The sequence below is a fragment of the Balaenoptera borealis genome (genome assembly GCF_965194805.1).
Source record: "Balaenoptera borealis genome assembly, chromosome: 12".
In the NCBI taxonomy this organism is placed as follows: domain Eukaryota; kingdom Metazoa; phylum Chordata; class Mammalia; order Artiodactyla; family Balaenopteridae; genus Balaenoptera; species Balaenoptera borealis.
In genome coordinates, this window is record NC_138869.1 from 56,241,905 (window position 1) to 56,265,348 (window position 23,444).

At 41.7% G+C, this 23,444-nt stretch overlaps 1 protein-coding gene and 1 long non-coding RNA gene across 22 annotated transcripts in view; one reads left to right on the forward strand and one right to left on the reverse strand.

Moving 5' to 3' along the window:
* LOC309608568 overlaps positions 1-5,957 on the reverse strand; it is a 170,739-nt gene extending 164,782 nt beyond the window's left edge. The window contains exon 1 of the long non-coding RNA XR_014232976.1: positions 1,032-5,957. This is a non-coding gene — a long non-coding RNA (uncharacterized lncRNA). The remainder of the gene's footprint in view (positions 1-1,031) is intronic.
* SUSD5 (sushi domain containing 5) overlaps positions 1-23,444 on the forward strand; it is a 52,409-nt gene that overhangs the window by 6,106 nt on the left and 22,859 nt on the right. For all 21 annotated transcript variants that reach the window (XM_082348578.1, XM_082348564.1, XM_082348569.1 and 18 more), the window contains exons 2-4: positions 5,974-6,151; positions 11,069-11,187; positions 21,264-21,452. In XM_082348578.1, the coding sequence (XP_082204704.1) occupies positions 5,974-6,151; positions 11,069-11,187; positions 21,264-21,452 (486 nt within the window). The remainder of the gene's footprint in view (positions 1-5,973; positions 6,152-11,068; positions 11,188-21,263; positions 21,453-23,444) is intronic.

Here is a 23,444-nt window from a genome sequence, read left to right on the forward strand (position 1 = left end):
CAGATGAGTTTATAGAGAATTGATATCAAGTTCTTTTTATCTATTTGGTAGAATTCATCAGTGAAGCCATCTGAACGTGTACTGTACTTTTCTTTGTGGGTAATTTTAAATTACTAATTCAATCTCTTTACTTGTTAAAGATCTATTCAGATTTTCTATTTCTTGAGTCAATTTCAGTAGTTTGTGTCTTTTTAGGAATTTTTCCATTTCATACGAGTTACCTAATTTTTGGCATACAGTTGTTTTGGTTTTTTGGGGGTTTTTTTTGGCCATGCCGTGTGGCATGTGGAATCCTAGTTCCCCAACCAGGGATGGAACCTGAGTCCCCTGCACGGGAAGCACAGAGTCCCAACCACTGGACCGCCAGGGAAGTCTGGCATACAGTTGCTTATAGTAGTCCTTTATAATCTTTGTATTTCCATAAGGTTGGAGTAATAACTGCCCTCTCATTCCTGTTTGAGTAATTCAAGTCTTCTTTCTTTTTTTTTCTTGGTCGTTTTAGCTAAACGTTTGTCAATTTTGTTGACCTTTCCAAAAACCAACTCTTGGTTTAACTGATTTTCTTTATTGTTTTTCCTTTTCTATTTCATTAATTTTTGCTTTAATTCTTATTATTTCCTTCTTCTGCTTGCTTTGGGTTTAGTTTGCTCTTCTTTTCCAGTGTTTTCCAACAGGTTAGGATTTTTTTTTTTTTAACATTTTACTGGACTGTAATTGCTTTACAATGGTGTGTTAGTTTCTGCTTTATAACAAAGTGAATCAGTTATACATATACATATAACCCCATATCTCTTCCCTCTTGCATCTCCCTCCCTCCCACCCTTCTAGCTGGTCACAAAGCACCGAGCTGATCTCCCTGTGCTATGCGACTGCTTCCCACTAGCTATCTATTTTACATTTGGTAGTGTGTATATGTCCATGCCACTCTCTCACTTCGTCCCAGCTTACCCTTCCCTCTCCCTGTGTCCTCAAGTCCATTCTCTAGTAGGTCTGCGTCTTTATTCCCATCTTGCCCCTAGGTTCTTCATGACCTTTTTTTTTTTTTAAGATTCCATATATGTGTGTTAGCATATGGTATTTGTTTTTCTCTTTCTGACTTAGTTCACTCTGTATGACAGACTCTAGGTCCATCCACCTCACTACAAATAACTCAATTTTGTTTCTTTTTATGGCTAAGTAATATTCCATTGTATATATGTGCCACATCTTCTTTATCCATTCATCTGTCAATGGACACTTAGGTTGCTTCCATGTCCTGGCTATTGTAAAGAGAGCTACAATGAACATTGTGGTACATGACTCTTTCTGAATTATGGTTTTCTCAGGGTATATGCCCAGTAGTGGGATTGCTGGGTCGTATGGTAGTTCTATTTTTAGTTTTTTAAGCAACCTCCATACTGTTCTCCATAGTGGCTGTATCAATTTACATTCCCACCAACAGTGTATGAGGGTTCCCTTTTCTACACACCCTCTCCAGCATTTATTGTTTGTAGATTTTTTTTAATAAATTTTTATTTATTTTATTTTTTTTTTTTGGCTGTGTTGGGTCTTTGTTTCTGTGCGAGAACTTTCTCTAGTTGTGGCGAGCGGGGGCCACTGTTCATCGCTGTGCGCGGGCCTCTCACTGTCACAGCCTCTCTTGTTGCGGAGCACTGGCTCCAGACGCGCAGGCTCAGTAGTTGTGGCTCACGGGCCCAGTTGCTCCATGGCATGTGGGATCTTCCCAGACCAGGGCACGAACCCATGTCCCCTGCATTGGCAGGCAGACTCTGAACAACTGTGCCACCAGGGAAGCCCTGTTTGTAGATTTTTTGATGATGGCCATTCTGACGGGTGTGATAGGATTTTTATTTGAGATAATTTTTCTTATTTTAATGTGGGCATTTATAAATTCCCCTCTATGCAGTGCATTAACTGCATCCCATAAGGTTTAGCATGTTTTGCCTTCATTCATCTCAAAATATTTTCTAATTTTGTGATTTCTCCTTGTCTCATCAGTTATTTAGAAGTGCTTTGTTTCATTTCTATTTATTTATGAATTTCCCAATTTATTTATGTTATTAATTTCTAATTCTACCCCATAGTAATTAGAGAAAATACTTTGTACAATTATAATCCTTTTAAATTTATTATGGCTTATTTTATTGCCTAGCATATGGTCTACCCCGAAGAATGTTCCATGCGCACTTGAGAAGAATGTGTATTCTGCTGCTGTTGGGTGCCATTTTATATAATCAATGTTCACTTTTATTTAACTGTGTATTGATTTTTTTCCCCCTTTCCATTCCATCTTGCCTCTCAAATAATTTTCTTTCTGTCTGAAATACTTCTTTTACTATTTCCTACAAGGAGGATCTGCTGGTGGCAAACCACCTTGATTTTGGTTTATCTGAAAAAATAATTTGTTTCATCTTCGTTCGTTGAAATATATTCTCAGCGAGTATAGAATTATAAATTTGCAGCTATTTTTTGCTAGTAATTGTATTCTTGCTTCCATTGCTATTGTTTTAGAATACAGCAGTCAAACTGCTGCTACTTTGAAAGTATTCTGTCCCTTCTCTGTAAGTGCTTTGACAATATTTTCTTTGTCTTTACCATTTTGCAGCATCACTGGTATATATATACTTATAGATATTTTCCATATTGGGATTTGTTGTTGGACTTATTCCATCTGTGTATTGGAATATTCATCAGTTCTATAAAATTCACAGGCATTTTGTCTTCAGATATCACTTCCACCTCATTTTTTTTTCTCCTCTCTGGGAATTCTGATTAAAGTATATGTTAATCCTTATTCTTGGGACTTCCCTGGTGGCACAGTGGTTAAGAATCCACCTGCCAATGCAGGGGACACGGGTTCGAGCCCTGTCTGGGAAGATCCCATATGCTGCAGAGCAACTAAGCCCATGCGCCACACTACTGAGCCTGTGCTCTAGAGCCCATGAGCCTCAACTGCTGAGCCCACGTGCCACAACTACTGAAACCCGTGCACCTAGAGCCCGTGCTCCACAACAAGAGAAGCTACTGCAATGAGAAGCCCATGCACTGCAACAAAGAGTAGCCCCCGCTCACCACAACTCGAGAAAGCCCACACGCAGCAACAAAGACCCAACGTGGCCAATAATTAATTAATTAATTTTTAAAAGATCCTTATTCTTTCCTTCATGTCTCTTTATTATCTTAATATTTTCCATCTTTTCTTGTTTCTTTACTACATTTTGGATGATGTCTTCTCATTTCTTTTTTTTAAATATTTATTTATTAATTTGGTTGCACTGGGTCTTAGTTGCGGGAAGTGGGCTCCTTAGTTGCAGCTCGCCAGCTTGTTAGTTGCAGCAGGTGGGCTCCTTAGTTGCAGCACGCGGGCTCCTTAGTTGCAGCTCACAAGTTGCGGCTTGCCAGCTCCTTAGTTGCAGCACGCAGGCTCCTTAGTTGTGGCATGTGAACTCTTAGTTGCGGCATGCATGTGGGATCTAGTTCCCTGACCAGTGATCGAACCTGGGCCCCCTGCATAGAGAGCATGGAGCCTTAACCACTGCACCACCAGGGAAGTCCCCTTCTGCTTTCTTTTTCAAGGTTAAGTTCTTTGTTTAAATGTGTCTGATACGCAGCCAAAAACATTTATTGCATTTTAAATTTATCATTGTATTTTTAATTTCTAGAAGTCCTATTTTGTGCTTTTTCAGATCAACTAAGCACTTTTTATCATTTCCTATTCTTTGCAGATATTTTCAAACTTGTCTTTTATTTCTTTAAATACAGTAATCATCACTGTTCTATAATCTGTGCCTGTTAATACCAGTATTGGACTTATTTTTAGGTCAGTTTCTGCTACATGTGGTATCTGTTGCTTCTCACTCATGGTGCCTTGTTTCCTTGTATACTTCACTGTTTTCTACTTCCGTGGGCATGGCCTTTGAATAAGTATTTGTATGGGATTTCCTGAAGCATAAAATGAACAGTTTTTTTTTTCTCCAGAGAGGAGTTAGTTACAATTTTTCCTATCAGGCATCTGGATAAATGTCAGTCTCAGGCCACTTTAAGCTAAATCCATGGCTTGAAGTGTCTTAGACATAAATTTTTGTTAGGACTACAATTCCAAATGAGGATTAGCACTTGGCCTCCTAGCACCAAGACAGCTCATCCAACAGTTCTTGAGAATGAGGGGAGGGGATATTTTTTATTCTTGTTCCCTCTTATCTTGAGACTTTAACCCTTCAGACTCTCAGATTCATGTGTGCATGTGACAGTGGTAGAGTGGGGAGGAGAGGGCTATCAGATTCCCTACATCATGTGAGCTCTGGGCTTTCACTTTTATCTCTCTTGCACAGGGGCTTGGCCATCAAAATCTCTGTTTAATTTCATAGCATTTTTTTCCAGATAGGCAAATGCTATTAATACAAAAGTGTCTTGGGGTGCATGCTTACTTCTCCAGGTAGGACCATCAAGTATAGTTGTTCAGGTCGTGTACTGCACATTGGCACCATATCTGAGGGAGCTCCAGTCACCTACAGATATGTTTATTGTGAAAAGTTTTTGCATTTTTTATTATAGCTTTTGGTTCCAAAGCTGGAGAGATTACTGTATTTGTTGTAATAATTTTACAGTAGATGACAGTTAAGTCTCTTATTCTAATAAAATCAATTTATTATGATAATTTTGCTGACAGATGGAAGTGAAGTATGCCATTTTAAGTGAGTTTCTTCTCCCCTGCCTTTATTTTAAGCTTGACAGGGTCACCCAAGGCACTGCTTCGTCCTTCCGCGAGGCTCCTGGGGACCCCAGCGCTCCCTCCTGCACCATGGTTTTCTTGCCTAAAGCTGTCCTTTGCTTTCAGACTCAGCTCCCACCTCTGCCTGAGTTCACATCCTATTCCACCCATCTGTCGCACATTTTTCGAGGCCTGCTACCTGCCCATAGGCTGATGCGGTGCAGGCAGCCAGGGTGCACCAGACGTGGCTGCTGCTGCCTTGTCCAGTGGGGAGAAATGCAGCACACTCATTGTAGGAAGGACCTGAAAATGTCCTAAGACAATGGGACAGAGAGAAGGGAAGCAACCTGCTCTCTGTGGTCACCCCAGGGCTGGGGCAGCAGAGGAAGGCAGAGCTGAGGCTGAATCAGGGTCTTGGACACCAAGTGACCCAACCTAAGGGAACCTAGGACGCTGAGGCTTGGCACTTGGTGTTTGTAAAACATCTTTTTATTTACTTATTTTTATTTAATTTTTTATTTTTATACAATTTTAAAGGTTACCTTCAATTTACAGGTATTACAAAATATTGGCTATATTCCCTGCGTTATACAATATATCCTTGAGCCTATCTTACACTCAATAGTTTGTACCTCCCACTCCCCCAACCCCCATATTGCCCCTCCCCCTTTCTCTCCTCCCACTAGTAACCACTAGTGTGTTCTTTATATCTGCGAGTCTGCTTCTTTGTTGTTATATTCACTAGTTTGTTGTACTTTTTAGATTCCATGGATGTGATATCAATTCTCTGTCTGGCTTATTTCACCTAGCACAGTGCCCTCCCAAGTCTATCCATGTTGCTGCAAATGGCAAAATTTTGTGCTTTTTAATGGCTGAGTAGTATTCCATTGTATATATATGTATACCATATCTTCTTTATCCATTCGTCTGTTGATGGACAGAGGATGTTTGCATGTCTTGGTAATGGTAAATAATGCTGCTAAACATCTTTTTAAAAGGAAGATTTGAAGGGCTTATCCAGATAAACATGCCAGAACAGGCGGTTAAATTTTTTTAAAGTTAAGAGGTAAAAATAGATTAAAACATCAGTGTAACTGTCATCACAGTCCAGGGACGAATGCAATGGGGTAGTTGCTGCACTTAGATCTTTAGGCAAGTGGGAAACTACAGTTCTGATAGGCATCTGCCAGAGGGTGAGTTTGCTGAGACTAAATTCCCATGGATCCTAGAGTCAGCCTGTGTCCGTGCTTGTCCTCACACAGGGAAGCTGTTTGTGCTGGAGTCTCAGAATGGCTCTCAGGGCCTGGAACTAGAGGCCGCTCGGCTTTCCTGCAAGAGCAGAGGCGCTCACCTGGTGTCTGCGGACGAGCTGCGGAGGGTGGTGCAGGACTGTGCCTTCTCCGTGTGCACCACGGGCTGGCTGGCGGACGGCAGCCTAGGGTAAGTCAGGCCAGCTGGGGGCGCTCTCCTGCCAACTCACCCCGCCTTGCCATCAGGGCTGATATGGGGTTCAACAGAGGTGCCAGGATAGACAGAGTGCAATGGGCTGTGGCTTCCAGTATATTCTTGTTTTGAGTTAAATATAAAAACAAAATGTTAAACAAAATATAAAAACAAAAATGTTAATTAAAAACATTTTTCTGGAGTTCTGTCACAGTTTTTTCCTCTTTACTTTGTTATTCTGAATTTCCTTTCAAGTTACAAAAGAATAAAATGCTTGTAAAAATTTCAAATAATACAGATATATATAAAGTGCAAAGTGAGTTTCTCTCTTCTTCCCCACCTCAGAGGTAATAACTCTTAACTATTTGATATATATTCTTTATCTCTTTTTCTCTGTGGATATTCATCTGCGTCCATGGGAAGAGGAAGATGGTATGGAGGTTTTAAAATATAACCACGAGGGACTTCCCTCACGGTCCAGTGGTTAAGACTCCGTGCTTCCACTGCAGGGGGCACGGGTTCAATCCCTGGTCGGGGAACTAAGATCCCGCGTGTCCTGTGGTGCGGCAAAATAAATAAAAGTTCAGAGTCATCAGATCAATTTAAAAAAATGATAAATTTAAATAAATTTTAAAAAATAAAATAAAATATGGCCACAAATTCTTTCACATTACTCCCATTGAGAAGTGGGGTTTATGTCCTCTCCCTGTGAATCAGGGACAGCATAGTACTGCCTCGACCAGTAGAATACAGCAGGAGTGATACTGTGTGACTTCTGAGGGTAGGTCGGAAAAACCCATGGTCAGATTTCTGGGGACACTTACTTTTGAGATGCTACCTAAGAAGTCCTAGGAAGCCCAGGCCACGTGGAAATGCCTTATGTATGTACTCTCACCAATAGCCCCAACTGATGTCCCAGCCAATAGCCAGCATTAACTACCAGAAATGTGAGTGCAGATGCCTCCAGGTGATTCTAGCCCCCAGCTATTGAGTTAGCCAGCCTGTGAGTCTTTCCAGCTCAGCCTTAGACATTACAGAGCAGAGACAAGCCTTTCCCATTGTGCCCCATCTGAATTCCTGACCCATGGAATCCTTGTGGAGAAGTAATTCTGTGGCCAGCTAGGAGAAAACATCCCATTAGTGCTGTTAACTACTCCATTAGTCATAAACAGAGAAGGCAGGAGCCATTCCACGTTTTCCTTCATGCCACAGGAATGTGAAAGAACAAATGGCCTCCAAAAACTACTTTGCTTGATAATGACCCAGAAGGTGTCTGGCTGGGAGATGGCCATAGAAAACACATGCAACCATGCTGATTCACATCTCCAAAGGTGCCACATGTGAAGCAGCAATTGAATAAAGAGAACAACTGAGGTTACTTCCGAAGCTTTTCAGTGAATCTGGAATTGTGGCTCTCTCTGCTTTATATTTCACATCCAAGTTCCTAAATAGACAAAATATGTCCCGTGTATGCATGTTTCCATAACATAGTCAAGTATGGATATTTTTCATAACTCTGTCAGTATCGTTATATCAGATAACCAGGGTATTCTAAAGATTCTAAAGAGCCAGCTTGGAGCCAGGCTTAGGTCTCCCAGGCATTACAAATTGAAACTGAGTCACTGTAAAGGTTTATCCTCTCTGGGTTTCCTGTAAGGTGTTAAGACATGTTAATGGATCTCTAACTTGCTTAGATGCTATTTTGTTGTTGTTGTTGGCCACACCGCACAGCTTATGGGATCTTAGTTCCCTGACCAGGGATGGAACCCCAGCCCTCGGTAGTTACAGCACGGAGTCCTAACCACTGAACGACCAGGGAATTCCCTTAGATGCTATTTCTTTAAAGTAAACACACTTACTTGATATATTTACTACATGACATATTAAAAGAGTTTTCCATGTTAATGTCTCTGGAACCAAGAAGTATCTGACCATTAGTATGTACATTTCACCGTGCATCTTTCCTGCACAGCCATCTCCCCTCCCCACTAAAAACTAATTATTAAATGCATGGTGCATCTTGCAATTGATGGCATAGTAGCCATATAGATCTGATCTGTATCTCCATGAATTTATATTCAGTATATACATATATCTAGAAGATGGAGATCTAGAATGGTGAATCTAGAATTTGGGGCTATTTGTCTCCTGGGAGCTTTTACAGATTTCATAAAGCATGTCTGAAAAGCTGAGAAGCAACTTAGATAGCATCATAGGACTAGGAGAACAGAGATTTGAATTCAGGTTTTATGTATGTGGGGGCCAAGGGAATCCTTTTGCTTAGGGTTGGAACACTGAAGGGCTGTACCCTAGGAGTCACAGTAAACTGGAACAAGTACACAGGCCCTCAAAGGAGCTGCAGCATAGCTTCGAATCCTCTGAAGCCATGAGTTTGGATTGAGATGATACTAGAGTTCCAGTGTTCCAGATAGGTAGCAGAGCTGATTTTAAAAATCTTCTCTGGAGGAAAATAACATCATCCTAGACAATTTATTTCCACAAACTATTTTAGCAAGTATAGGATTTGTCAAGCAAAATAAAATAACCAGTCACGTGAGGAGACAAGACAACAAGATAAAAATAGCCAATAGAAACTCTAGATGTTAACACTGGTAGATACAAACTTTAAAAGAACTCTTTAAAATGTTCAAAGATACAAAAGACAAAAAGGAGAATTTTGGCAGAAGACTGAAAAGTATAAAAATAACCAAATGAAAACTCTAGAAATGAAAAATACAGTAGCTGAAATTAAGAACTTAATGGATGGATCTAACAGCTGATTTTAAGAGTCAAAGAGAAAATTAATGAACTGGAAGGTATTTCAGAGGAAGATGTCCAGAATAAAGAACAGAAGAAGAAAGGATGAAAATATAGAAGAAAGAGTACAAGGCAAAGAAGATGCATGTAATTGGAATTCCGAAAGGAGAAGAGAAAGAAGACGAAGCAAAAGCAATATGGGACTTAGCCACAACTGTGGAAAAACATCCACACACAGATTCAAGAAGCCCTACAAAGCCCGAGTAGGATACATAAAATAATTTCACGACTTGGAACAACATGGTAAAACTGGTAAAAATCAAATATGAAGAAAAACTATTAAAAGTAATAATAAGAAAAAGAAAGAGTACCTTCAAAGGAGCAACAATAAACTGACAGTGAAAGCCTCAAGACGACTGAATGAGGCCTTCAAAGTGCTGAAAGGAAATTACTGCCAACCTAGAATTCTATACCCAGTGAAAATATCTTCCAAGAATAAAAATAAAATAAAGAATTTTCAGACAGACAAAAGGTGAGAGAATTCATCATACATGATCTGCACTAAAAAAAAAAAAGACACTGAAGGGTGTTCTTCAGGCAGGAGGAAAATAATTGCAGGTGGATGGCCGGAGATGCAAAAAGGGATGAGTGGAAAAAGTAAATATGGGGGTGAATTGGAATTATGTACAGATGGTCCCTGACTTACAGTGGTTCAACTTACAATTTTTTTTAACTTTATGATGGTGCAAAAACATTATGCATGCAACAGAAACTGTTCTTCAAATTGTGAATTTTGATCTCTTCCCAGGCTAGTGATGTACTGTCTGATACTCTCTCATGATGCTGGGCAGTGGAAGTAAGCTGCAGCCCCCAGTCAGCCATGTGATCATGAAAGTAAACAACTGATAAACTTATAACCATTCTGTACCAAGACAACCATTCTGCTTTTTCACTTTCAGTACAGCATTCAATAAATTACATGAGATGTTCAATGCTTTATTGTAAAATAGACTTTGTGTTAGATGATTTTACCCAACTGTAGGCTAAAGTAAGTGTTTTGAGCACATTTAAGGTAGGCTAGGCTAAGCTCTGATGTTCAGTAGGTTTTGTGTGTTATATGCATTTTTGACTTACCATATTATCAACTTACAATGAGCTTTTGGAGATATAACCCTGCTGTAAGTCGAGGAAGATCTATAATTATATAAAGCAGTAACAGTAATACTAAACACTAAAAAATGGTATATCAGTCAGGAAGTGTTTTAAGTATGTTAATACACAGTATTTTAAATTGGGTTGTTGGGAAAGAGAGTAAAAGTAACATTAAATTTTAATAAGTCAAGGAAGCGTGTGGTAACCACTAAAAGAATAGTAAAAGAACATATAACTTCCAAACCAATACAGAAGAAAAGGAGATTGCCAAAAAGGAATCCAAACAATCAAAATACGAGAAAGAAAAGAGAGGAAGAAAGGAAGAATGGGCAGAACTAATAGAAATATGGCAGATTTAAATTCAAAGAGATCTGTTACTAAATTAAGCAGATGTGATGCTCTGATTAGAAAACAAGGACCATCAGGTGGATTTTTTAAAGTTCTACTATTTCCTGTTTACAAAAGATATCCTTAAATAAATCATGGGGCAAAAATAAATTATAATGGAAATTCACATATATGTAGAAATGAATGATATTAAAATATAACATACTCAAACTCATGGGATGCCACTAGTGCTATACCTGGAGGAAAATGTAAAGCGTTAAATGCTTGTGTTAGAAAAGGAAAGAGGCTGAAGGTTCATGAACCAATGATCCATCTTAAGAAATCTGAAAATAACAGCAAAACAAACACCCCAAAAAGAAGAGAACTAATAAAGAGAAGAGAATTTTATGAAATAAAAACCAAGCATATACTAGAAGAGATCAACAATGTATTGCCTCTGAATCTTGAATTGATATATGTGACCTCAACTCAAGCACCACCTATAACTTCCTGCTTTTAGACTTCTGGGGAGAGTATTGATACTTTATCATATTGATACTTTCAGCCAAAACTCCTGAATCAGGAAAATCTCTGCTGATTCAGCGCTGACAGAAGAAAAGAATTCTTTCCCAGTTTTGGTTAGTTCTCCTAACCCAGTGCCTTCTTTGTCTGTTTTAGGACAACCATGTGTAGCAAGGGGAGTGGTGAACAGCAAATCATGAGAGCTGTCGATGTGAGAATTGAAAGCAACCCGGTTCCTGGTGGCACATACAATGCCCTGTGTATGAAGGATGAAGGTCAGTGCCAGAGCCTTTGTAAAGGTTTTGGAGGGTGTGCTCGTGGGGGCTGACCTCTTAGGTTGTGTTCTATAGAAACTGACCTTAAGATGAGGATTCACTGACCATCATGAATCAGGGAGACTTCCAAAGAAAAGCCAACAGGGCAGTGGGGAAGTGGACAGGGAAAGGAAGAGGGAAGGCAATGGTGCAGCACTAAGCAAAGTCCACAGTGGCTGTGAGGTGGGGGGTGGGTAACTTTGGCTCAATCCTGCAGGGCATCTCTGGAGACAGTGACCACAGGTCACCACGGGTTTCCTGATCAGGGATGAGAGAACAGGGGTATTGATACCACTGAACTTGTCAGTCATTGTTTAAGGGTTGCTTCAGGGAGATATAAATTCCTGGACTCTTCTGGTTTTCAGTGTGCTCAGACAAAGAATTACGATAGCTGAGTCACCCTCCAACAAAGATGCACAGATGCCCACCCAGAGCCCCTGTGCATGGGAATGGTAAAGGGATCTAGGAAATATGGGCAGATGCCTGACAGCATGCGCTGCAGCTGCTGATACCACTTACCCTTTGGTCTGTCTTCATGGTGGAAATTTTTCTAAAAAGAAAATAAATCCTTTTTTCCCGAAAGGAAATTTATAGGATTTAGGAAACTGCTCCTAGAAAGAAAAATTCAACTTCCTTCTGGGAAATCAGCTGAGTGGTGAGGAGAAAACCATAAAGGAGTCTCCAGGGCAGCGTTTCATGTGCACTGGAAAAAGTATACCTTCATTATCATAAATACATGCTGCTGAAAGGGAATGTCCATGCAAATGGGGAGAAAGCGAGCTGCTTACTCATCAGTCACAGAAATCAGCACAGGTACTGCCAGGCTGCACAGTGGTCCCATCTGGGAAGTTTTAAGAACTACTGATACCTGGGTGCCAGCCCTAGAGATTCGGATATAAATGTTCTGGACACTGGGGTTTCTTAAAGCTGCTCAGTGACTATAACATGTAGCCCAGTTTGAGAATTAGTTCTCTAATGCAGAGTTTCCCAAAGCTCTCTGATGATGAGAAATACCAGATGAACTTATTAGAAATGCAAACCCTCAGGCTGCATCCCAGAGGCACCAAATCCCAATCTCCAGGGAAGGGGTCAGAGGAGTTGGTAAATCAAAGAGCCACAGTGAACCCTACCACCCTGGCTGGTGCTTGTTAGATGTTTATTGGTGGTAGTCTTCTCTGCTGCCATGGCATCTCCCTCCAGGAAGGGTTCTACATTTGCTGATTGCAGTCAAGCAACTGAAAGATGTGGCCATGGAAAGCCCTGGGGAGAACAACATCCATGGTTTGTTTTTTAAAAAACCACATAAATAAATGAAAACGATCCTTTGAATCTCAAACATAGGCAAAGGTTCAGATCCCTGAGGGAGACGGGACAGAGCCAGAGGAAAACCAGCATGACCTTCTTTCTTTAGTGATCTCAAATGGATACGTGGGGCTTCTGAGTCTGATCTCTTTCCCCTCATGAACAAGAGGTAGCAGCTAGCTTTTGCTGTGTAACATACCACCCCCAAATGTAGTGGCTTAAAACAACTGTTTGTTTAGTTCACTATTTTGGGGGGAGGGCAGCAATTTGTGTTATTCTTCTGGCCTCAGCTGGGCTCATTCACAAGTCTGCAGTCAGCTGCTGGGTAGGGGCCTTGCTTCTGGGCGTTGGCTGGATGTTGACTGGGGTGTGAGGGGGGTGCACTGAGCCATGTGTTCCTCATCATACAACAGGAGATCCTGGGCTTTCCACCTCACAGGCTTCAAACAGGTTGTGTGTATGCAAGTGTGTGCCCCTTTGCCCACAACTGTAGTGCATGAAGCCAGAGGTTGGAAACATCTGTTCACATCCTATAGGGCACCAAATTTAAAACCATGACAGTGACTCCAAAACTGAGTTATTGCCAAACCAGTAAGACGTGCCTCCTGATATACTGCACTCAGAGGAGCACAACTTCAGTTCAGTAGTATTCCTGCCCAAAATGTGCAACCTGAATCTAATCATGAGGCAACTTTAGCCAAACTCAAGTTGAGAAACATCGTACAAAATGACTGGCCTACACTCTTTTAAAAATGTCAAGGAGGGCTTCCCTGGTGGCGCAGTGGTTAAGAATCCGCCTGCCAGTGCAGGAGACACGGGTTCGAGCCCTGGTCCGGGAAGATCCCACGTGCCGCGGAGCAACTAAGCCCGTGCGCCACAACTACTGAGCCTGCGCTCTAGAGCCCACGAGCCACAACTACTGAAGCCCGTGTGCCTAGAGTCCATGCTCCGCAACAAGAGAAGCCACCACAATGAGAAGCCTGCGTACCACAAGGAAGAATAGCCCCTGCTCACCGCAACTAGAGAAAGCCCGCGCAGCAACGAAGACCCAATGCAGTCAAAAATAAATAAAATTAAATTTAAAAAAGAAAAGAAAAATGTCAAGGATAAGAAAGAGAAAGAGGGAATTCCATGGCTGTCCAGTTGTTAGGACTCCACACTTCCACTGCAGGGGGCGCAGGTTCAATCCCTGGTTGGGAAACTAAGATCCTGTAAGCCTCGTGGTGCAGCAAAAAAAAAAAAAAAAAAAAAAGACAAAGAAAGGCAAGGCAACTGTTTTGTATTAAAATAGACTAAAAAGACTTGACAACTAAATGTAATTTGTGATCCTAGATTGTATTTTGGACCAGGAGAAAACAGCTATAATTGATGAAATCTGAATATGGATTTGAATTAGATAATAGTATTATATCAATGCTTAAATTCCCTGATTTGGTAACTACTGCAGTTATGTAAGACAATATCCTTGTTCTTGGAAATATATACCAAGGTTCTTAGGGACAAAGAGACATCATATCTACAACTCATTCTCAAGTGGTTCAGAAAGGAATTACAGGGACTTCCCTGGTTGTCCAGTGGTTAAGAATCTGCCTTCTAATGCAGGGGACATGGGTTTGATCCCTGGTTGGGGAACTAAGATCCCACATGCCGCAGGACAACTAAGCCCACATGCCGCAACTAGAGAAGCCCGCATGCCGCAATGAAGAGCCTGTGTGTTGCAATGAAGCAAAGACCCAGAGCAGACAAAATTAAAAAAAAAAAAAAGAATTACAGATATAGATACATATGTATACATATTCATGTATGTATACATACACATATATGTATGTGTTTATGTATGATATATATTTTCTCTCTCTCTCTCTCTCTCTCTCTAGATATATATATATATATCTAGAGAGAGAAAATGATAAAGCAAATGGGGCAAAATGAAAACACATTAGTAAATCTGGATAAAGGGTTTATGGGAGTTCCTTATTTTTAAAATTTTTCTGTAACTTTGAAATTATATGCAAATGAAAATTTCCCCCCAAATGGTCTACATACTCCTCCCAAAACAACAATAACAACAACAGGAAAGCACAAAACAAAACAAAAACAAAAAAATAAAGCAAATTCATGATGCCTATCAGCTTATGTAAGGACTGATGCCATTTTAGCAAGTGAGCCCTGTGTGGGTGTCTTTGAGTCAAAGTGCTCAAGAGCCCCGCATCCAGGGCAGTTTGCCTGAGCCTAGCTTGCCCGCCTCCCCTCCCCTCCAGGTCAACAGGGAGAGGCTTGGGTGGGGGAAACTGGAGTCTTGGTCCAACAGGGCCTGACTTGTGAGGAGGCTTCAGATGGGTGATGAAGGGGCTCAGGAACACATGCTGAGGTGGGATTAGGGTCAGAGGGCTGCTCTCTCTTGGACTTTCCAGAAAAGCAGGATGGATTCCCCACGATCCCTCAGAGAGAGCTCGGCCCCTGTTCCTCTGCCTTTCCTCCTTTAGAAAGAGCACGTAAACGGCTCCCAGATGGCTCTTCACTTTTCCTCAGGGGAGCCTTGTAGGCGGTCAACAAGGGATTATCACAGTAAGTGAAGTAAGTCACACAGAGAAAGACAAATACCTTATGATATCACTTATATGTGGAATCTAAAATATGATATAAATGAACTAATTTACAAAATAAAAACAGACTCACAGACGTAGGAAACTTATGGTTACCAAATGGGAAAGGGGGTGGGGGAGGGGTAAATTAGAGATTATTAGCACATACAAACTACCATATATAAAATAGCAGATAAAAACTACTACATATAGGGATTTCCCTGGTGGTCCAATGGTTAAGAATCCACCTTCCAATGCAGGGGACGCAGGTTCGATCCCTGGTCGGGGAACTAAGACCCCTACGTGCCGCGGGGCAACTAAGCCCGCGCGCTGCACCTACTGAGCCCGCGTGCTCCGGAGCCTGCACGCCACGACTAGAGAGAAGCCCACGCGCCACAACGAAAGATCCTGCATGCTGCAACTAAGGCCCAACACAGCCAAATAAATAAATATTTTTAAAAACCTACTACATATAAAGTAGATAAACAACAAGGTCCTACTGTATATATATGTGTGTGTGTGTGTGTTTGTGTGTGTGTGTGTGTGTGTATACATGAATCACTTTGCTGTACACCAGAAACTAACATAACACTGTAAATCAACTATACTTCACCAAGGGAAATATGTGTGCCAAAGGGAGGTAAGAAGCCGAGAAGAGGCTCCTGGGGAGTGCACGTGAGGTCTGGTTCAGCAGACACCCGGGTGCAGTATCACCTCTAAAGGTTGCCTTTTTCCTGATGATGCTTCATTGCACCTAGCCCTGGGCTGCTGCTTCTCTTCGGCAAGACAGGAAGAATGAAGGGTGCTAACTCCAAAAATGGCAGACATATGCCTCATAAAGAGCCCAGAAGGAAAACAGCCTGTGGAATGTTCAGGCAGCTTCCTCCTGTGTTTCTTTTTTGGATAAAGTTCACCATGAATGTAGACGTTTCTCTGTTTCCTTTCAGTATTTTTGTTTCACTGACAGTGAATTTCCAGCCCTGTGGTGACCTCACTTTAATAAGTGAAGTTATTTTTAACCAACTGGATGCTGATGAAATGAGCTGCCTGCACTTGGGTTCTCTGGCTCTGCTTCTCTTGGCAGCTTGTCTGTGGAGTCAACAGCATGGTGTCTGGAGGCTTCAGGTCTCCTCTCACCTTCTCGCTGCAGCACCCAAGGCTCACTAAGGGTGTGCTTCTGTTTCTCCCCCTCTAAGCCAGGGCTGGCCTGCCTGCTCTCCCCGCCAGCCCACCTCACCTTCTTAGCACTGTATTTCACCTCCCTGCATATGTTACTCCTACCTGTATCTCCCTTAAAAATAGAAATGGAATGATTCCCTTCATGTCTTCAAGAAGAGAGCTGAGGGAGTTCCCTGGTGGTCCAGTGGTTAAGACTCCTCACTTCCACTGCAGGGGGCACAGGTTCGATCCCTGGTCAGGGAACTAAGATGCCCCAAGCTGCAGTGTGGCCAAAAATTAAAAGAGAGCTAAATGCTCACCTCTCAGGTGAGCAGGAATTTTTGAGAGTAGCCACCTCCCAGGTCTGCTTGAGAAGGCGCTGTGCCTCAAGATTGGCTTTGGGGAAATTCCAGCAATGATGGGAGACTGGAACCAATGAACTGCAATGCTTTAAGCAGCTGACAGAATTTATCCAGTTCAGGGTCTCCCGAGGGAGTGTGGAAGAGTCTGCACTCTTTACCATTGACCTGGCGCTGGCCAATTTTTCATTTATTTGTCCAGGGTAACGCAAAGCAGGGCGCAGACTTGTGGGTGCTTCAGATAGATAGATAGATAGATAGATAGATAGATAGATAGATAGATAGATAGATAGATAGATAGATAGATAGATAGATAGATCGATCGATAGATAGATAGGTAGATAGAGATAGAGGACTCCTCTCCACCCTCAAGGAGTTGACGGTGTATAAGGACAAGCAAGAGATGAATGAGTTTCCATGGCACAAAGGAGGAACGTAATTAGGGAGACTTCCTGAGGCAGTGGCAGTTGAGGTGGAATTTGAAGGATTTTGTTCTGTGGGGATAATGGTTAGGGAAAGGAGAAGAGGACATTGCAGAGAAAACAGCTGGAGCACGGGCTACAAATCTGAGATTCCAGTGGTTCTGGGGAGACTAGCTCTGGGTGAGCCCTTGTCCTAGTGCTTCAGAGAATGAGTTGGGTTTGGAACATCCCTGCGGGCTCAAGTGGCTGCTGGGCAGGTCTGAGGAGGCTGCAGAGAGCAGCCCAGATAATCCCACTGCAGTTACTCCCAACTTGATCTATAGATTCAATGCAATCTCAGTCATAATTCCAGCAAGTTATTTTGTGGATATGAACAAACTAATTCTATAGTTTATATGGAGAGACAAAGACCCAGAATAGCTAACTCATAATTGAAGAAGAACAAAGTTGGAGGACTGACATGACTCAACTTCAAGACTTACCTAGAGGGAGGGATAGATTGGGAGTTTGGGATCGACACGTACACATATTTAAAATAGATAACCAACAAGGACCTACTGTGTAGCACAGGGAACTCTGCTCAATAATCTGTAATAACCTAAATGGGAAAAGAATCTGAAAAGGAATAGATACATGTACATGTATAACTGAATCACTCTGCTGTACACCTGAAACTAACACAACATTGTTAATCAACTATGCTCCAATATAAAATAAAATCTTTTTTAAATTAAATTTTAAAAGACATAAAGATGCAGATATCAATACAGTGTGGTACTGGTGAAAGAACAGACAAATATCAATGGAATCGAGTAGGAGCCCAGAAATAGACCCACATAAACAGAGTTAACTGATCTTTGACAAGGGAGCAAAAGCAATACAATGGAGCAAAAATAGTCTTTTTAATATAGGCGCTGGGACAACTGAACATCCACATGCAAAAGAAAAGAATCTAGACACAGCCCTTACACCCCTCACAAAATTTAACTCAAAATGGATCACAGACCTAAATGTAAAATGCAAAACTACAAAACTCCTAGAAGATAATATAGGTGAAAACCTAGATGACCTTGTTTATGGTGATGACTTTCTTGATACAACACCAAAGGCACAATACATGAAAGAAGTAACTGTTAAGCTGGACTTACTTAACATTGAAAACTTCTGCTCTGCAAAAGACAGTGTCAAGAGAATGAAAAGGCAAGCCCCGGACTGGCGAAAATATCTGCAAAAGACATGTCTACTAAAGGACTATTATTCAAAATATACAAAGAACTCTTGAAATTCAACATTAAGAAAATGAACAGCTCAATTTAAAAATAGGCAAAAGACCTGAACAGATACCTCACGAAAGAAGATACACAGATGGCAAGTAAGCATATGAAAAAATGCTCCACATCATATGTCGTCAGGGAAATGCAAATTAAAACAACAATGAGGGACTTCCCTGGTGGTGCAGTGGTTAAGAATCTGCCTGCCATTGCCAGGGACACGGGTTTGAGCCCTGCTCTGGGAAGATCCCACATGCTGCAGAACAACTAAGCCCGTGCGCCACAGCTACTGATCCTATGCTCTAGAGCCCGCAAACCACAGCTACTGAAACCCGCACGCCTAGAGCCCGTGCTCCACAATAAGAGAAACCACCGTAATGAGAAGCCTGCGCACCACAACGAAGAGTAACTTCTGCTCACCGCAACTAGAGAAAACCCACGTGCAGCAATGAAGACCCAACACAGCCAAATAAATTAATTAATTTAAAACAAAAAACAAAAAACAATGATTTACCACTACACATCTAGTAGAATGGCCAAAATCCAGAACACTGATGACACCAAATGCTGACAAGGATGTGGAGCAGCGGGAACTCTCCTTCATTGCTGGTGGGAATGCAAAATGGTACAGCCACTTCGGAAGACAGTTTGGCAGTTTCTTACCAAACTAAACATACTTTTACCATGCGATCCAGCAATCACAGTTCTTGATATTTACCCAAATTAGCTGAAAACTTAAGTTCACACAAAAACCTGTACATGAATGTTTATTAGCAACTTATTTTCCTAATTGCCAAAACTTGGAAGCAACCATGATGTCTTTCAGTAGGTGAATGGATAAATAAACTGTAGCACTTCCAGACAATAGAGTATTATTCAGTGCTAAAAAGAAATGAGCTATCAAGCCTTGAAAACACATGGAGGAAACAAATGCTTATTACTAAGTGAAAGAAGCCAGTCTGAGAAGGCTACGTACTGAATGATTCCAACTATATGACATTCTAGAAAAAGCAAAACTAGGGAGACAGTAAAAGGATTGATGGTTGCCAGGAGTCAGGAGGAATGAATAAGTGTAGCACAGAGGATTTTTAGGGCAGTGAAACTATTTTGTATGATATGACAATGGCGGATATATGTAATTATATATTCAAAACCCATAGATTGGGTTTATACAATCAAAACCCATAGACTGTAGAACATGAAGAGTGAACCCAAATGTAAACTGTGGCCTTTGAGAGATAATGACATGTCAATGTAAGCTCATGGATTGTAACAAATGTACCACTGTGGTACAGGATAGTGAGAAGGCTGTGCCTGGGTAGAGACGGGAACATGGGAAATCTCTGTACCTTCCACTCAATTTTGCTGTGAACCTAAACCAGCTCCAAAAATTAGTTTATTAGTTTTTTAAAAAGCAGGTACTCAGTAATAAATATGATGTAATCCTGTTTATGTTAACACACACACACACAATATCATATATCATCGCTTATATGTGGAATCTAGAGAAATGGCAGAGACGAACTTATGTGCAAAGCAAAAACAGAGTCACAGATGTAGAGAACAAACTTACAGTTACCAAGGGGGGAAGAAGAGGGTGGGATAAATTGGGAGATTGGGATTGACATATATACACTACTATGTATAAAATAGATAACTAATGAGAACCTACTGTAAGCACAGGGAACTCTACCGAATGCTCTGTGGTGACCTAAATAGGAAAGAAATCTAAAGAAGAGTGGATATATGTATACGTATGACCGATTCACTTTTCTGTACAGCAAGAAACTAACACATCATTGTAAAGCAACTCTACTCCAATAAAAAATAATAAATACACACACACACACACACACACAACACACACACAGACAGCTACATATGTAGTATACGTATGTGCATCTCTATCAGTATTTATTTGTAAATACCAAACAGGTAACAGTGTTACCATCAGGGTCGAGGTTGGGGGAGGGGAGAGGCATCCTCTACTCTACAGTCTGTAATATTTCAGCATTTGACAAAGAGTACCACTTGCTGCTGGGCACTGTCTCTGGGTCCACCTTTCAAGGAAACATTAGAGGATAATATTGCCTGGCAATTTAAAAATACAAAGTTGTGGGACTTCCCTGGTGGTCCAGTGGTTAAGAATCCATCTTCCAATGCAGAGGATGTGGATTCAATCCCTGGTCGGGGAACTAAGATCCCACATGCCGCAGGGCAACTAAGCCTGTGGGCCACAGCTAGAGAGCCTGCATGCCGCAACTACTGAGTCCACACCCTCTGGAGCCCACACGCCACAACTAGCGAGAAACCCGAGCGCCGCAACGAAGACCCAACGCAGCTAAATAAATAAATAAATAAATAAATAAATAAATCTTTTTTTTAAAAATAAAAAATAAATAAAAACACAAAGTTGTAGCACTTTGTAGCACATTTATTCATTCAACAAGTATTTTTTGAGTGCTTCATCTGTGCCAGGCATTCTGCCAGGTCCTGGGGATGCCACGGTAAAGGAGATCTCAGTTTAAGGTGCAGGCAACACCCATGGGGGAGAGGGGGTTGCTTTCTGTTTTTCTTCTTCTATTGTTATGTTCCTTTTGGATTAATCCAATATTTTATATTATTCCATTTCACTTCCTCTACAGGCTTCTTTTTTTTCAATATTTATTTATTTGGCTGCATCAGGTCTTAGTTGCAGCATGCAGGATCTTTGCGGTGCATGGGCTCTAGAGCACATGGGCTTAGTTGCCCCAAAACATGTGTGATGTTAGTTCCCCAACCAGGGATCGAACCCATGTCCCCTGCATTGGAAGGAGGATTCTTAACCACTGGACCACCAGGGAAGTCCCAAGGGGTTGCTTTTTAAGTTTTTTTTTTTCCTCCCAGGCTGAAAAAGTTCTGCAGAGTTTGGGAAAACTTATTGTGATTCCTTGTCCTCAGAGAAGCCGTGTGGAGACCCACCTTCCTTCCCACACACCATCCTGCAGGGCCACACGGGCTTGGAGATGGGGGATGAGCTGCTGTACCTGTGTGCCCCCGGCCACGTGACGGGCCGGCGCGAAACAGCCTTCACCTTGCTGTGCAACAGCTGTGGGGAGTGGTATGGCCTGGTCCAGGCCTGCGGGAAAGGTAAGCAGGAAAATAACTCCAGGACAGCTGTATGGACTGCTCCTCCTGATGAGAATTTTCTGCTGCTGCCCTGCTGTCTTGCTCTACTCCCTGGGCTGCCCCGTGAGTCTGAATAAAATTATAGCTGAGGCTAAAAAGACTCCTGGTGGGCATTTAGCTCCCGAAACCTGATCTGATTCCCCCAGATGTCCCCATTCTATCATCATCGTATGCCTGGGGGCGAGGCTTCTGCATCCCACCCCTGCCCAGCCCCCTTGGGAATTCTCCCAATGGCAGAAATCACTCTCTCCTATGACTCCTACACCATGGACCTCATGCCAGACCCTGAATTGTTCCCTGACCTCATAGGGTTCCTTTCTCCCCAAGACTCCTTCAGGGCCCACCTTCCTGATCCCCCATGACATCTGGGTACCAAGCGGAGGTTGGCGCTATAGAAGGGGATGACTCCAGCACCACAATGTTACTGAATTTGTAGGACAGTTGGTCCCCAGAATGTCCGGCAGATCCTATGGGAGAACCATGATGAGACTAGGGTGCTGTCTTGTCTGTGAGCTTCATCCATGTTGTTGCCTGAGCTGTGGTTTTTTGTGTTCATTGCAGTTTACTATCTATAGTGTGAATACACCACCCATTATTTCTGCTGGTGGTCATTTGGCTTGTTCTCGTGTTGTGACTGTCAAAAATTTACGCTGCGGTGATTGTTCTCCTCCACATCATTCGTTTCACATGTGAACACATTTCTTTTGGTTCCTGGCAGTGGAGTTGCTGCCCATGGGGTAGGTGTGTGTCCAGCTTACGTGGATGCTTCCAGAGAGTTTTCTAAAGTGTTTTGACCAGTTTACTCTCCCAACAGCTGTGTATAAGAGCTCTGTTCCAGCATCCTCACCAACCTTCAGGATTGTGAGACTTTTTACCTTTTTACCTATCTGGTGACTACTCCATGGTGACGTGTAAAACCCATGTCTCTACCCAAGCACTTATCTAATCGGATACTATTAGCATTTACTCAGTAAGTGTCTGTCCAAGATTTTTGCCCATTCCTCTAATTGATTTTTTACGTTAATGTTGGATTTCTTTTTTATGAAAACTTTCTTTTTTTTGTTGTTTTGTTGTTTTTTTTTTTTTATCAGTCATCAATTTTATACACATCACTGTATACATGTCAATCCCAATCGCCCAATTCATCACACCACCATCCCCACCCCACCACAGTTTTACCCTTTGGTGTCCATACGTTTGTTCTCTACATCTGTGACTCAACTTCTGCCCTGCAACCCGGTTCATCTGTACCATTTTTCTAGGTTCCACATACATGTGTTAATATACGATATTTCTTTTTCTCTTTCTGACTTACTTCACTCTGTATGACAGTCTCTAGATCCATCCACGTCTCAACAAATGACTCAATTTCATTCCTTTTTATGGCTGAGTAATATTCCATTGGATATATGTACCACATCTTCTTTATCCATTCGTCTGTTGATGGGCATTTAGGTTGCTTCCATGACCTGGCTATTGTAAATAGTGCTGCAATGAACATTCGGGTGCATGTGTCTTTTTGAATTACGGTTTTCTCTGGGTATATGCCCAGTAGTGGGATTGCTGGGTCATATGGTAATTCTATTTTTAGTTTTGTAAGGAACCTCCATATTGTTCTCCATACTGGCTGTATCAATTTACATTCCCACCAACAGTGCAAGAGGGTTCCCTTTTCTCCACACCCTCTCCAGCATTTGTTGTTTGTAGATTTTCTGATGATGCCCATTCTAACTGGTGTGAGGTGATACCTCATTGTAGTTTTGATTTGCATTTCTCTAATAATTAGTGGTGTTGAGCATCTTTTCATGTGCTTCATGGCCGTCTGTATGTCTTCTTTGGAGAAATGTCTATTTAGGTCTTCTGCCCATTTTTGGATTAGGTTGTTTGTTTCTTTAATATTGAGCTGAATGAGCTGTTTATGTATTTTGGAGATTAATCCTTTGTCCGTTGATT